At 54.9% G+C, this 15,219-nt stretch overlaps 1 protein-coding gene across 2 annotated transcripts in view; it reads left to right on the top strand.

Annotated features, from left to right (window-relative positions):
- ZFAT (zinc finger and AT-hook domain containing) overlaps positions 1–15,219 on the top strand; it is a 179,126-nt gene that overhangs the window by 54,721 nt on the left and 109,186 nt on the right. For both annotated transcript variants that reach the window (XM_029923577.1, XM_029923578.1), the window contains exons 4-5: positions 11,011–11,199; positions 12,622–12,772. In XM_029923577.1, the coding sequence (XP_029779437.1) occupies positions 11,011–11,199; positions 12,622–12,772 (340 nt within the window). The remainder of the gene's footprint in view (positions 1–11,010; positions 11,200–12,621; positions 12,773–15,219) is intronic.

Here is a 15,219-nt window from a genome sequence, read left to right as displayed (position 1 = left end):
GAGCCGTCTCGGGTGACTGCAGGGATCTCCGTTGGAAGCTGGCGGGACGTGCCCAGGAAGCAAGGGCCATGCTTGAATTGGCAACTTGGGGGTTTAATGAAGGTGTGGTCCTGGGGGAGACTGTGGATAGCGCGGTGGTGGGGTGCTGTTAACACCCCTGGTGTAGAGGCAGCCAGGAGAGGGGTCCCTGAACTCCAGGGGCCTCCTGGGGCAGAGGAAGTGCCCTCAGACAGGCCAGCGGAGGAGGACAGGCCTTCTCCTGCTGTGGCCTCCACTGGCCAAACCCAGCGAAGAGTCACAGGGCAGTAGACCTCCTGGGTGAAGCACAGAGGGTAAGCCTAGAGGGGCAAGTGGGAACTTTCTAGAACACTGAGAACACTGTATTTTTGCTCATTACCCTCTTTTTAAAAGTTTGTTTATTTTTGAGATAGTGAATGGGGAAAGGGACAGAGGAAGAGAGAGAGACAGAGAGAGGAAGAGGAAGAGAGAGAATCCCAAGCAGGCTCTGCACAGAGCTTGAGGAGATCTCATGAACTACGAGGTCGTGACTTGAGCCAAAGCCAAGAGTTGGATGCTAAACGGACTGAGCCACCCGGCGCCCTGCTCCTTACCCTTAAAATGGGACCGATGTTTGGCCTCTGCTCCCTGAGCAGCTCTGTCTTGGGTTTGTAGTCAGAGCGCCCTCCTGCGTGTCAGGGCACCAGGCACTGCCCGGGGGGTGTCTCAGCATCGTGGGTATGCAGGGACACCGTGGGCATGCACACCCTTCTGGGAACCTCTGCTCCCTCAGGAGGCTTCGCATTCCACGTTGCCCCGTGCCATCGCTCTTTTCAGAAGGAAATGAAATACAAAGACTATGCCAGCGTGCTGGGGTGGAAGAGCTGTGAGGCCCAGATGTCAGGAAGTCAGAAGTTACAGTTCCCAGAACGTCAGTGACGCGACAGGACCGCCGGGCCAGGGGTGGGTGAGGCCCGCACCCTGCTACAGCACTCATGTAGCCGCACAGACCCAACGGGACCCTGAGGACTGGTCATCTGGCCCTGGCCTGAAAGTGGGCGTGCGCGGGCACTAGCCCCATGGCAGCACAGGCGTCCCGAGGGACGGCTGTGCCTGATTCACTGGCAGCCTTTCCCTTGCTTGCTCAGTGATTCGCTTTGCACGCTCAGACCTTGAGTTTAGAGAGCCCCGACTGATCCAGCCGAGAGACAGAGGGTGGCACACACCCCATGCCCGCCGCCCTGGCAGTGGCTGTCCTTGGAGTGGTACTTGGTACAGCCCCTCCCTGCACAACCTCGTCACCAGTTTTCAAGCTGTTCTCAGGGCCCGTCAGAGGTGCTGGCTCGGCATGGAGGGTGGGGGGCTGGAGTGGGAGGTGGCAAGGAGGGCCCTGTCCACTTCAAAACCAAGAGAAATCCCACCCCTTTGTTGATTGTTTATACTGAAATTGCTTAAATAATTTGTCCTGCCGCTAGAAACACCTAATAGGCACCTTCTTGATGCAATGAGGGTCATGCTCGGATTCCGACAGTGATGCAGCAGGGTGTGGGAGTGGTGGATGGGGGCCCTCCGCTAAGGGCCTCGTGTTTCGGAAGAGCACGTTCATCAGAGCCTTGGAGCAAAAAGTGAACCATAATAAAAGGTTGGGCAAAGGGGCACACAGGTACAGGTGCTCGTTACTGCTCAGGAGGGTGCTCTGCCCGCTGTGGAGGGCCACGCAGAAGGTAAGGGGGTCTTATCTGAGGCCTGGTGTGGGTTCTCCGGCTCTGATTGTCGGCCGGAGGAGAGCTGTGGGCAGACACAGACCACCGTTGGACGTTTCCGTCCGAGCCCCAGTGCTGCTGACGGGGTGGATGCTGCCCTCCCCTCCCACAGCCCGGCTGGCCTCCCCGGGGCCGGCCAGAAACACCCGCTCGGGTTTGCTGGGAGCCAGTCCAGTCTGCCTTTTACACACCTCAGGCAGATTTCAGCTATTGATCTCGCTGAAATCACATCCTGCTTTCTGTTGCATGAAGAGCGTTTTCTGAAACGGCTTGGTGAAGGTATTTTAGACACCTCGTGCAATCTGAAGATAAAATACTACCCCAAAGTGAATCGTGTAATTAACACGTGTACACAAAGCAGGCCCTTTGGAAGATGATTCGCCTTAAGAACAGCACCAGGAAGCCTGGGGTGTGACCGGGGCACTTCCTGCCCCATCCCCCGGTCTGGGTCTTTATTTCCCACGCTGGATGATGTGTTTATTAGGAGACATTGACTTTCCAGCCATTCCGTGTCAGGCACCCTGTGTAGGCCCAGGGGGTGAGCTGGGCATTCTCTGAAGCAGGGGTGAGTGAATTACCTTGAATCACCTGTTGGTGTCAGCCTGGGCGCCCTGCTGGCGCTGGGGTCCTCTGAGTGTGTCTGTCCGCCTCCCAAGAGCCGCTGGTAGCGCCTTGTTTATGCCAGAGACTGTAGCCTGTGTCAGTGCAGGGGGCACAGACCGCTACCCGTGGGAGCAGCACTGAAACTCTAGTCTCCTTCACTTACCAAGGTTTGCCTTCTCCTGGCAAGGGGCTTGGCTGCAGAGCGGAGGAGCTGGGCCTGCCCACCCCCCTCCACAAGCCGGGATGGGACTTCAGATGCCTGGCCCCAGCTGGGGAGTCGAGGGGCAGTCTCCAGCAGTGCGGCTGACTGTGTGGTGTGCCTTCGTGTGGCAGCGGGTAGGGCGGGGGGCGTGATGGGGGGCACACGGCCTCTTGCTGCTGATGGGGACTTGGCCAACGGCACACTGAGCAAATGCCAGCCTTTCTCCCCTCCTCCGCTGTCTGCACAGATGGGCCAGGCCCCCATTGGAGGGAACTGGGCTGGGGGCAGAGGGGTTGTTTAGGGCAGTGTTGGGGTGCCGTGGTGCATGAGTGCCTGTAAGCCCAGCCCCTTCCCCAAGGAGAGAGCAGAGACGGGGCCAGGCCCACGTGTGCTCCTGGCCACTGGAAGACGACTTTGGCCTCCACCACGGAGCCGGCTGTTCAGCGGGTTTCTGTCCATGTACGCCGTCTGTCAGAGGCAGGAGGGGCGGTGGGAAGGCCTCACTCCATTGCGGACAGACCCAGGTGTGATGTTGGGTCTGCCTCCTAATGGGGGGGTCTCTTGATCCTGTCACCTTTGCCCCTCACTGAGCCTTGTCTTTGTAACGGGCTTAGGGTGCGAGGACCGAAGGAGGTGCTGACTGGAGCATGCTCAGGGCTGGGACGCTGCTCAGTGCTTGCTCATCTGTCAGTGGGTGAGCCTCAGCGCCCTCTGCGGGCAGGAAAGGGCCTGGCCCTTCTCGGGTCCCCAGAGCCTGGCATGGGGCCAGGCACCCAAGGGGACTTTCTCTTGTTCTCTGTTCAACAAAAGGCCGACTTTGCTGCTTTGTGAAGTGTGAGGTCCCACCCTCCCCACTTGATTGAGTCCCTACGGGCGTATCAGGCACTTTGATAGGCTTCCTGCAAAATGGACTAAATCCTGCCATGCTTCACTGCATTTAGACCCCTGGGGAGGGGTGGGCAGACAAGTAAAAAATGAGCCACATTGTGGTGTCTGTCCCCATCAGTAGGCAATGGTTGTGTGAGTTGTGTCTGTCAGATCAGAACTAGAGCACTGGGCTCCACACTGTGGAGCTGCCCACCCTCCTCGTGCCTCCTCGCTTACTATGTAATATACCTACTTATCAAGTCCTCAGTATATCGCGTGCCCCCCCAGCCGTCAACTCTCCGAGGCAGCGGTCTCTCTCTGTTTCGTACACACAGTGTCCCAAATGCCTAGGACAGGGCGTGGCACTCCGTAAGTACCTGTGGAGTGAGCTGCTGGATGGTAAAGAACAAATACATTCTGCAGCCCTTTGATAATTCCGAGGAAATGCTTATTTCTTTTGTGCATAAATGATGTTGTTTAAGAAGCACAGACATGAAGAAAGTCTGGCAAGAGGAGGAGAACGGGAAGAAGTCAGCTTACAAAGAGAATGTTTTATTAAGTGGTAGAAAATTATTGTTGGACTTGCTGTTAGACATAGAAATTCTGTTTTCAGAAGAGCAGTGTTTGACCTGAATACTTAACCAGAGTGAGGAGAGGGCTCCCAGGGAGCAGGCAGAGAGGCTGCAGAGACAGGCCGTGAAGTCAGGCCAAGGTTGGCTGGCCCCACCCAAGTCCACAATCAGGAGTGGAGTCCTGACAGTGGAAGTGAACGCGTCCACTCACCTTGGCTTCCGGCGGTGGTGGTCTGGCGAGTGTCTCCATGCCTATGCCTGGAGGACGGACCGTCCTGGGAGACAGGGAGGCGAAGGTGGGCTGAGAGCCGGGACTTCTCAGGGGAGGTTCCCCGTGAGGTCTTGGGGCCGTCTCCCCTCTCAGCTCCCAGGGGACCGGTGATGTTGGCCGTAGGGCCCGCCAGAGCCTGGGGGCCAGACCCACCTCCATGCTGCAGCAAATGCTGCATGTCCCGCCCAGAAACAAGGGGCAGGACACTGGACGGAGGGAGACCCGAGAAGCAGGTGGCCTGGAAGGAGCAGGGAGACCCTCAGATGCGCCCAAGGCTGTCCTCCTCTTCTGTCGCCACCTTTGTCCAAGGTGCTGAGTGGCCGGTCCCGTCGGCCAGCAGGGCGGCTGTCTACAAAATGCCCTTCCCCTTGTGTGGACACGCTCAGCATAGTCACGGTTGAAACTGGCTACACTTTATTTTTTCCAAGCCGGTTTAACAAGTCCAAGCCCAGAGGGCTCTCGTGGTGTCCACGGCAGGTTGGGCAGGGGCCGCTTGTTTCCGAGCAGGTCACCGTGATGCGGTGTGTGCCTCGGTGGGTCTCTGCTCCAGAGTGGCTGGCGGCGTAGACCGCTCTCCTCTGAGGCGGCTGGGTTGTGACTGGCTCCCATCTGCCCCTGGATCTGCAGGGTCACTGACTCTCCCTCGGTCCCCAGACTTTTTGCTGTTCCTATTGTTAGCATGCTGCTGCCATTTCCCAAGACATTGTAAATTGTAATTGCTGCTAATGCTGGTGGAGCACGTTATGTTATATATTTGTTTAATTTGCATGGCAGGGGCGTTAAAAATCTTAGAAACAAAGCTAAACCCAAACCAAGATATCTTGGGAGGAATTCCAGCACTGTGAGCAGAGGAGGAGGGAGGTGCTGTTGAGGGCTCCCTCGAATTGTCCTCCACGGAGAGCAGAGCTCCTGCCCCGGACCTCATCTGTCTGACCGGGACACCTAGAACGTTGGGCCCCCAGATGCCGAGGAGCATGGGGCTGTGGGGTTTTGGAAGGAAGAAGAAATCGGGGAGTGTGGGCATTCGCTGGGACGAAGTGGAGAACTTAAAAAGTCAGTAACTTAGGGGCGCCCGGGTGGCTCAGTCGGTTAAGTGTCTGACTCTCGATTTCGGCTCAGGTCATGGTCACGTGGTTGTGGGATCAAGCCCCACTCTAGGCTCTGCACTGAGCATGAAGCCTGCTTGGGATTCTCTCTCTCTTTCTCTCTGTCTCTCTGCCCCTCCCCTCACTCATGCTCTTTCTCACAATAAATAAATAGACATCTGAGAAATAAAAATTAAAGAAGGAGCTCCAAGGACGCAGGCGAGTGCTGTGTGTAGAAACAACGCATGGAAGGCTGTGCTGCAGGCGGGTGGAGATGCCCGCTCGGGAAGGTGCACCAGCATGACCTCTGGACTGAGCCCATGAGGTGTTTCAGTGCAGAGGAGACCCGAGTACAGAGATGGGTCCGGTGAGGATGCAGGGAAATGCACGAACAAGCAAGGAGGTCAGGTGTCCGAATGGGGGCGAGCACCAAATGGCCGGCAGAGCTTTTACTCAGATGTTCTTCTTTTCCTTCCATTCTCCTTACTTTCCACAGACAAGAGGTGAGCTCAAGACGTGAGCACCTACTGTGTGCCAGAGCTGCGGCTGGGAACAAAACCAGCAGCAGCGCCGGCCGTGATGGAGCTGGGCTGAGGGCTGCAACCCGGGGCTTCCGCATGCAGACGTCTGTGTTTGTAGCCGAGTCTCTGGGTGGTGTCCAGGGCTGTGGCCTGTGTCTCCCGGTCTGTATTCAGCCTCTCGGCTCGCCCCTCTCAGGCTTGGTGTTTTACCTGAAATTTGCTGGCGTTTGCTCCTCCCTGAATGCACACACCGCTTTTTCTGTGGGAGCCTCATTCTTTCCACATTGCTCCAGTGCCCAAGGGATCATGTCACGTCATCCCCGAGAATTGTTTCCAAGGCTGCCTAGGACAGTGCTCATCTGTGGTGCTCGAATCAGTGGGAACAGAGTCTTTGGACGCTCTCGAGAATGGAATGCAGCTGAATGGGCCATGGGTCCACGTTGTGTGAGGCCACAGAGAATTGATGAAGGATGTACATTTGGGGAGGTCTTCAGTGGGCAGTGTCTTAGCTTCTGTTTCCCCAGATGCAGCCTTGGCTATAGACAGCTTATGGGGTGCTGATCCCAGGAAGCAGGAGCGAGGGAGTGGGGAGGGGAGGTAGGGAGGGAAGAGACCCAGCGATGTGTTGTTGGGCTCACCGCTCTAGTCCCCGGAGGCTCGGCTTGGCTCTTCCAGAATCCTGAAGCTTCAGAATGGCTCCCAGAATTGCCCACCCAAGTCAGGGCCCACAGTGGTCATGTGCTGGCCCCCATCCCTCATGGGTTGAGGGTTGCACTCTGCCGTATTGGACCATCTTTGCTTCCAGGCTGCAGGGGCTCAGCTAGGATGCCAACAGGATACCCTGTGCAGCAGAGGCGGGGTGCTGGAGGGCCAGGCAGGTATGAGCCGTCCTCTGTAGCTGCTGCCAGAGTTGAGTGTGGGCCAAGGGGACACAGCGAGAGCCCCACTGGCATTTCAGTAGGGGAACCAGGACCTGGTGTCTGTCCAAGAGGGAGGAAGGTGCGCAGTGTTCCGTCGCCCACCGTCTTCCTCAGATTTTCCTTTTGCTGCCCCACATTGCTCAACCCTCCACCCTGTCTCCTTCCTGCCGCCTCCTTTCCATGGCCAAGCTCCTCAGATAGAGGCTCCGTCTCCCTGCGAGGGGCTTAGAATTCAGGCGGTGCAGACACTTCCCCACGATGTGACAAATGGCATCTGAAGCTTCCTTGAAAACTGTCACCGGAACCGCGTCACCACAAACCACCCTTTCCGTGTTGGATGTCTCTGACTGCTGGGAGTTTCTTTCCTGCTGACATCTGTTGCTGACTACTGGTTCTCGCTTGGTCGTTCGGAGCACAGCGGTGCAGGTCTTCTTTGTCACCTGGGGCAGGCCCTTCCTCTGCTAGAGGCCTGTGTTAGCAGACACGGGCCAGTCCTCCAGGAAGGTCCCAGCACAGTGAGGCATCTGAATAGAAAATCGCAAAGCAGCATGGGAAGTCCATCCATGGCTGTGGTGGTGTGTTGGTTGTGTGTGTGGACGTGTGGGTAAATTTGTGTGCCTTTCAGTTTGTCATTGGACATGCAGGGGTGTGGCGTGGGGGTGTTGAGTCTTCCCTGTGTGCAAGGTCCAGAGGGGTATTTGGTCAACTTGGCTACCCAGTATTGCTGGAGCCTCAAGGGATGAGAAGTAAGTACTCATGGGTACGTATTTGAGACTCATGGCCTGAGGTTCAGGGATCCTGGGACAGGGGTTTGTGGCAAATCCTGGAGTGCTTTATCGTGTGCTTTCTCCTAGTGCCGACGGGGAGGGAAGCCATGGAGGGGGTTGAACGGGGGCAGTGACAGGGATGGATTCGAGTTTTGAAGCGATTCACTACAGGATCAGGAAGGAGAATGGTTTGGGGGTGTGTCAGTCCAGATGGCTTTTAGCAGAGGCACCAGCTGAAGACCTGTTTGAGGATGGGGATGGTAACCAGGTGTCTGGGGACCAGTGGTTCCGGGGGGCTCAACCGCCCTCAGGGTCCCGGGGCCGTGTTTCCCTTTGAGACCCTCAAGGCACTGAGCGGTCTTTTGCTTGCTCTCTTGTAGCTCCTGGGTGTGTGCCTCCCTTCCTGGCGGTGCACATGGCAATACCCGGCCCACCAAGAGGGGTGTTTCTTTCTTCTTAGGGAAGAAACCTGCTCCCAGAAGCCCCCTGGCAGCTTCCCCCCAGACCCCCTTCGGTCCACTGAGGTCCTGTAGCCCCAGCGGCCTGGCGGCTGTCCCGGCTGCGGGAGGGGTGTCGCCCTGGAGGAGGCAGGCACAGGCACAGGGGTGGGTCTGGTGGCCGGAGCAAGGGCACTAGGGTGGGGGAGGAGTGAGATTCTCACCGGCTCCTCTCCTGCCCCCGGGCTAACGCAGGCTCTTCCAAATCTTTATGTGCTCCATCCACCTCGTACTGCTCAGCTCTGCCGTGCGTTCTAACGTGATGCCCACGGCAGAGTCAAGGTCCAGTTCATCTGGGGCACAGCTGGGAGCCCGCTTGTGATTGCGCAGGCCAGCGCTGTGTGCCCGCTCCTGGCTTCCGTGGTTGGTTCATGCTGTTAACCCGGGTTCAGCTTGCGGCAGGCTCCGATTCTCAGGGTGCTGCCATTGTCGCTGCCCGTGAACATGTGCATTCCTGCTGTGTCGCCTGCAGGTTGGATTCTGTCCATGCTGAGTCCTCTCATAAAGTGAAGCATCGTCTTAGATGCAAACAGCCCCTTGATAAGTTGTTCCCGCCTCTTCCTAGCATCCAGCACATTGCTTACGCACGCGTATCACCCGGTGCGTGGGCCCATAAAGAATTCTGTGACTCAGGCAACTTTAGGCTTTTTGAAATGCTTGTAATGCAGCCACTAAAACTCCCCTTCAGGCCTGCTGCAGATCAGACGTCACAGGGTGAGGGCCCTGGCCGTGACTCTGCAGGTCCCGCGTTTTGCCCTGTTTTTTCACCACCTCACAGGTTGTCATGCTCTACAAGGGACGGACCTACATGATGGTCCTTGACGTCTCCCCTTCGGCCTTGGAGAGTGACGCACAGTCCGGGTGATTCACCATTTCATCTGCTGGTTTTTCTTTTTAATTCAGTGTTAGCATGTTTAGCACTAACACTAATTATGTGACCGAGGACCCGCTCCAGCCCATTAATTTCCCTCAGTCTGTTTCCACCAGGTCTAAACATGTTCCAAGGACTTGGACTATGGGGACAAACATTAGTGTTTGTGTTGTTGATCAGTCCACCCCATTAGCCACGTTTTTTCCTGGCCTCATCTTGGGAGCGCTTTCCTCCCCCTAGCAGGCTTCTCCAAGACTTTGTGTCTCCCCATTTTATCTTGGCCCGTGGTTGGCACATTTATGTGCGGGTCTGGCTGTGGGCTGACCTGCATCCTGGGAAGCACAGACTTACTGAGCTGCCTCAGGCCGTCTCCCCCTTTGGTTTCTCCCGTTTTCTACAGCTTCTGCCTTATCGCTGCAGGGTTATGACTCCACCTGAGTGACGCCACCCCCCTCCCCCACCCCATGCCACTGCTTTTCGAGCCCCTATTGTCCTTCCACCTGTGTGTCTGTCTGCAGCCCTGCATGTCTCTGCCGAAGGGCTGTGTCCCTTCCACTTGTCATGATGTTCCCAAGAGGGGTCCTGGGGCAGGTTAGTTGAGGTCTGTGCATGAAGCTACGACCTAAAACTCCTTCCCCTTCCTTCCCTGTACTTCCTCCAGAGTCCGGAACAAAATGCATTCGAGAGATGCGTGTCCTTTTATTCCTCACGTTGGCAGTGAAGTCTTTCTTCCCCCTTAGCCCCTGCCAGTGTAGCCGTGCGGTGGTAGGCGCCTTCCTGCAGTGGCTGCCGTCTCAATGCTGCGGTTGGCTTACGTGTCCACCCACTTCATCCTCCCTGGTGGCGGCAGGTGTTCGAGCACGTATGCGGGTTAGCCCTTTCCCACATAACGTGGCTCCCCGTTGCCTTCCTCGGTGGCAGGGGGTGCTGTGGGTGAACTCTGGCTGCAGACATGTTTCACTTGGCTCTCCCATTGTTTTAAGACTTTTTAGGTTAGGGCCGACCCTGAAACATCTGCAGATTTCATGTAAAAAATGGGAATTTCTGGTCCCCCTTTGAACAGCCCAAAGATTTGGTGACTTTGTCCTGAGATGTGCTAGGGCGGCCCTGGCTGGAGCTGGGGCCTCTGCTCTGTCACCTGAGTCCTGCTTGATGGCTTCGCTGGCCCTCACCGCTAGACTGGCGTCCAGGGACACTGGAGTTTCCTGCCCTGCTCTCACGGGAGGGGGACCCCAGACCTCTCAGGGGCCTCCAGGCCCCTCTGGAACCGAGTTTTCACTCCCTCCGCTGGTTTATTTCCACCTCCCTGCTGCTCCATGAAGTTGTAGCCACATAGCACGTGAGCTGATGGCTTCCTCCTCGTCTTTGCCATCTTTTCCTACAGTGGGGTGTCACCATTTGTCACCATGCCTGCTCCTTGGTTTCACACTCCTCTTGCGTGCCCTGTTCCCCGGCACCCCCACCATTGCTTCACAGGCACTGTGTTCGCAGTTCACGGAAGGACGGACTCCCCAGAAAGCCTTGTCTGGCTTCTCGAGGGGAGTGTCCCCTCCCTCCTCATTTCACGCGGCGCACAGCTGACTGCCCTTGTCTGACCTGTTCGTGCCCCCGTGTCCCTGCCCCGTCTCTCCCACCAGATTGCAGGGCATTGGGGGCAGGGCCTGTGTCTGTGCCTCACCAGTCTTTATGTCCCCCACAGACAGCACCTTGTAAGTGTAGCTTGGATGATTTCCTCCTACGTGTAAACCTCGGAGCGCGTGTCTTCCTTAACGACCCTGAAGTCCGGTAGCTCATGGAAACAAGGGGAAGGGGCATGCCGCTCTATCTGCATTGCGCCCCCGGTGCCTCAGGGGTGGCCTGTGGCTGCAGTGTGTGTTCACCGAGTCAGATGTGAGCCTGGAGAGTCAAAGGTGCTGCCCGAAAGGAAGGAGACCTAATAGCAGTGAGGACCCACGTGGACATACCACACACAGACATTTCTTGTACGGTCGCATGAAAAGGTTACGTGCGCTCTCCAGTTCTATCACTGGTATAAAAGGATATTTTCTACATCTTAGTATTACTTGACTTCTAGGTGATGAATCTGACCTTGAACTGGAAAGGAAGTATAAGGAAGATGATCGAGAAAAGACCCCAAAGAGGCCGCGGACACAGAGGACAGAGAAAGTCCAGAAGGTCTCCTCGGGAAAGGAGGCCAGGCAGGTTTCCGGAGCCAAGAAACCCATCATCAGTGTGGTTTTAACGGCACACGAAGCCATTCCAGGTGGGCACGAGCGGGAAGGGGCCGGGCAGCCCGACCGCATGGACCCCGTGGTTCCGGCACGGTCAGAGGAGCAGCAGCCATGGAGTGTGGCTTCCCTCCGCTCCCCTGGCCCCAGCCCCTGTCAGCGTGTCCCCGCTCACCACACCGAGCAGCGCGTCCCCGTGTGAGACAGACCCGCTGGGACCCGGGGCCCGCGCTCTCCCGTTCCCCCCGCCTACCTTCCATCCTGCATTTTTAGTGGCTGCATCAAATATTTTATGACGCTGGAGGTTTCTGTCTCCATTTCCTTTCACATAAAATAGCCTGTGGAGATATTATACTTTTTTACAAAAGGCCTCTTTCAGGAAGGGATGCTTTAGACAAAAAGCAGTGTGATATGATAGAAGGTTCCAAATTATAATAATGGTTTTTCCCTATTCATTTGGGGGCATCATTGTCAAATGTACTTAAAAGTCAAGTGTAGGATTTTAAGGGCAATGACAGCCATGCATTTCTTTTCAATGCAGACAGTAACTCCTTATTTAAAGTGAAAATGCCGGCAAAGTGCCTCTTTATACTTCAGTGCAGAGTGTGAGGATCAGTAGGAAATAAGGCACATAAGAACACTGGGCAAGAGGAACCTTCTGGAAAGTCACTCCCTCTGCGCCAGCCTGCTTCAGAGCAGTGTGAGTCCGGGCGGCTCCTATTCTCAGCCGTCTCTGGAGGAAGTCCTCACAATAACGTCTTTAGACGTGGTGGTAGGCTTTCATGATTTCTGCAAGAGATTGTGAACAGGGTAAAAGTGGGATCGGTCTTTGCTGTTCTAGAACCAGGGGACAGACTGGAGTCTTTTCACTGCACTGGATACATGCGCACGCGCACGTCCACAGACCTGCACCGTGTCCACCGCTGTGCCAGGTCTTCGAGCGTTTCACGCCCTAGAATTGCACAAGCAAAGGGGCTTTTGAGGTTTTCCACTCCAGACTCTGTCCTTTGCTAGGGTGAAGTGGAGGCCCACCGATGGCGAGGTCATCCGGTGTCTGGGACTGGACCCTGGGGAGCCCTGATGCCCGCCCACAGCCGGTGCCACCACCACATGCTGTCTCAGCGTTTACACTTACTCAGACTCTGCCACAGGGGTCCCCTGTAAACCCGGCAGGGCAGCACGTGTGTGCGTATGTTCTTGTCTAAGGTTTTGACTTTTTAATAGATCAAAGGGACTTACCTCAGAAGGATGTTTTGATAGATGATTAGAAAACTCGCCCTTCCCACCCAGCACATGCACACGCACACACACACACGTGTGAGCTGCAGGCACACCAGTCCCTGGCAAGGGGCCCGTATGCAGGGGAGAAACACTTCTGGGGCCGCTCCCTCGAGGGGTGGGATCGGAGGGCCCCGCGGTGCCCCTTTAATGTGCGGTGCCTTGTGCCCTCATCTCAGGTGCCACCAAGATCGTTCCCGTGGAGGCCGGGCCCCCGGAGACGGGCGCTGCGCACCCGGAGGCCACCCCGGCCGACCTGGCGCCTCGGAGGGGGTACCAGGAGTACGCCATCCAGCAGACGCCGTATGAGCAGCCCATGAAGTCCAGCAGGTAAGGCGTGCATCCCGTGGGGCTTCAGCTGGGGCTGGACTCCTGCGGTGGCCTTCGGGGCCAGAGCACCGGCACGGTAGTGTGCCAGGGCTGTGTCTGCACACCGAGCTGTAGAGCACGTGGGGGTCTGGATTGCACCCAGGAGATGGACTCCCCATCGCGGTGCCTGTGTGCTGACCGAGCCCATGTCGCGTCTGCGAAGTGTGTGGCAGACCCATGTGTTTTGGGAACTGAGCACCAATTGGCTTAATGAAGGGGGAGCATTTTACTTAAGTCAGACATATGTTTAACCTTTTTAATAAAAAGAAGTGTAAATAGGCCTTACTTAGTACCTATGCTGATTTTTATTTATTTATTAAAATTTTTTTTAAAGTTTTATTTTAAGAGAGAGAGAGAGAAAACGTGCACATGCATGTGCACACAAGTTGGGGGAGGAGCAGAGAAAGGAGGAGAGAGAATCCCAAGCAGGCTCTGCACTCCTGTGGGGCTTGAATTCACAAACTGTGAGATTATGACCTGAGCTGAAATCAGGCCTGGGCTACCCTGGTGCCCCCAAGTTTGCTGATTTTTAAGGTTGTACATATTATAATGAAAAAAAATAATTTCTGTTCCCTGCTCATTTTCAGAAGTCACACTTGTTAGGGTGCCTGGGTGGCTCAGTCGATTAAGTGTCTGACTTTGGCTCAGGTCATGATCTCGCAGTTCATGAGTTCCAGCCCTGCATCTGCTCTGTGCTGACAGGTCTGAGCCTGAAGCCTGCTCCAGATTCTGTGTCTCCCTTTCTCTTTGCTCCAACCCCACTCGTGCTCAATCTCTCTCTCTCTCTCAAAAATAACCATCAAAAAAATTTTTTTAATTAAAAAAAAAAAACACTTGTTACTTGTAGAAAGTTCCAGCACCCTGGATGATGTAGTTAAAGTAACCCATAGTTCTTCTTCTAGAGACAACTACTGTTGCTACTGTAATTTTTTCATGACAGACTAAAACATAGTGCTTTAATAATGCTATTTTTTCTAATATAAAAACCAAGTGCATTGTTATCAACTTTTTTTTTTTTTTTACTTACCACATCCTTAGGGGCGCGCCTGGTGGCTCAGTCAGTTAAGTGTCTGCCTTCACTCAGGTCATGATCTCATGGTTCATGAGTTTGACACCTACATTGGGCTCTGTGCTGACAGCTCAGAGCCTGGAGCTGCTTCTGATTCTGTGTCTCTCTCTCTCTCTGCCCCTCCCCCCCTTCTTCCTTTTCTCTCTCAAAAATAAACATTACTGAAAACTTTACCGCACCTTAAAAATCTTTTTTGGTTCATATTTTGAAAAAGCGTTTGCTGTTGAGTAGGGTGCGCTGCAGTTTATGTAGCTGGGTTTTGCTTGATGGGCAGTGTCACACCCAAGGTTCCAGTATTTTGTCTCTTAGTTCTTCTTCACGACTCTCTGTGGGATAAATTGCTAGCATTGAAACTGGTGTTTCAAACAGTAGGAGAACTTAACACTGTAACCAACGTTGAAAACTCCTCCAGACACGTTGTGTCATTTGACGACCCTTAGTGAATGAGCAGGTGCATTCTCCACACCCACCCCCAGGGTCTCGGCCTCACTTGTGACAGGTACCTGCCCATGGGTTAGCAAACTGCACCTGAGCTCTGCAAATATTTTCCCAGCTGAGATGAAAGACAGAGAAAATGCCAGTCGCCGTGGGTTTCCTCTGTTTCTAGAAGAGGGGAAATGAGGTGTTCTTGAAGAGAGCATAGCTTTTACCACCAAACAGATCTGGGCTGGCTCTAGAGTCTTCTACCACAGTTCAGCTCAGCAGACTAAGTGCCCGTTATGTGCCAGGCACAGGGGAGGAGAGAGATTGGGACAGATGGATGTTGTGCAGGACTTATGTGGACGTGCCTTTTAGCCTCTGTTGTGTCAGCCGTGAGCTTGTCTAGTACAGCCTGACTTGGGTAAGTGGTGAGAGCCAGTGATCAGCCACACGAACACGGTGTCTTTTGGGAACTGCTTCGTTAATTCGTAGCCTCCATCCTCTGTGCTTGCGGCTGTGGGCAGCTGAATTTATGGATGACGTTGTAAAAATACTCATTCCTTTGGCAAAAGTGTCATGGAACTAAATTTTGTTTAAAAAAATTTTTTTTTTAATTTATTTTTGAGAGACAGAGAAATAGCGCAAGCAGGGGAGGGTCAGAGAGAGAGAGACGCAGAATCCGAAGCAGCTCCAGGCTCTTAGCTGTCAGCACAGAACCCTACGCAGGGCTGGAACCCACAAACTGTGAGATCATGACCTGAGCTGAAGCCGGACACTTAACCGACTGAGCCACCCAGGCGCCCCGGAACTAAATTTGAAGATCATTCTGGTGTCAACACAAGTTGATTTGTAGACCTTCACTAATTATCTTCAGGCTACTTCAGGGTCTGCTGGGGAGGGTTCAGCTAACCGGTCACGT

This window comes from Suricata suricatta, chromosome 15, assembly GCF_006229205.1.
Source record: "Suricata suricatta isolate VVHF042 chromosome 15, meerkat_22Aug2017_6uvM2_HiC, whole genome shotgun sequence".
Classification (NCBI taxonomy): domain Eukaryota; kingdom Metazoa; phylum Chordata; class Mammalia; order Carnivora; family Herpestidae; genus Suricata; species Suricata suricatta.
This window is presented reverse-complemented; position numbering and strand designations above follow the sequence as displayed.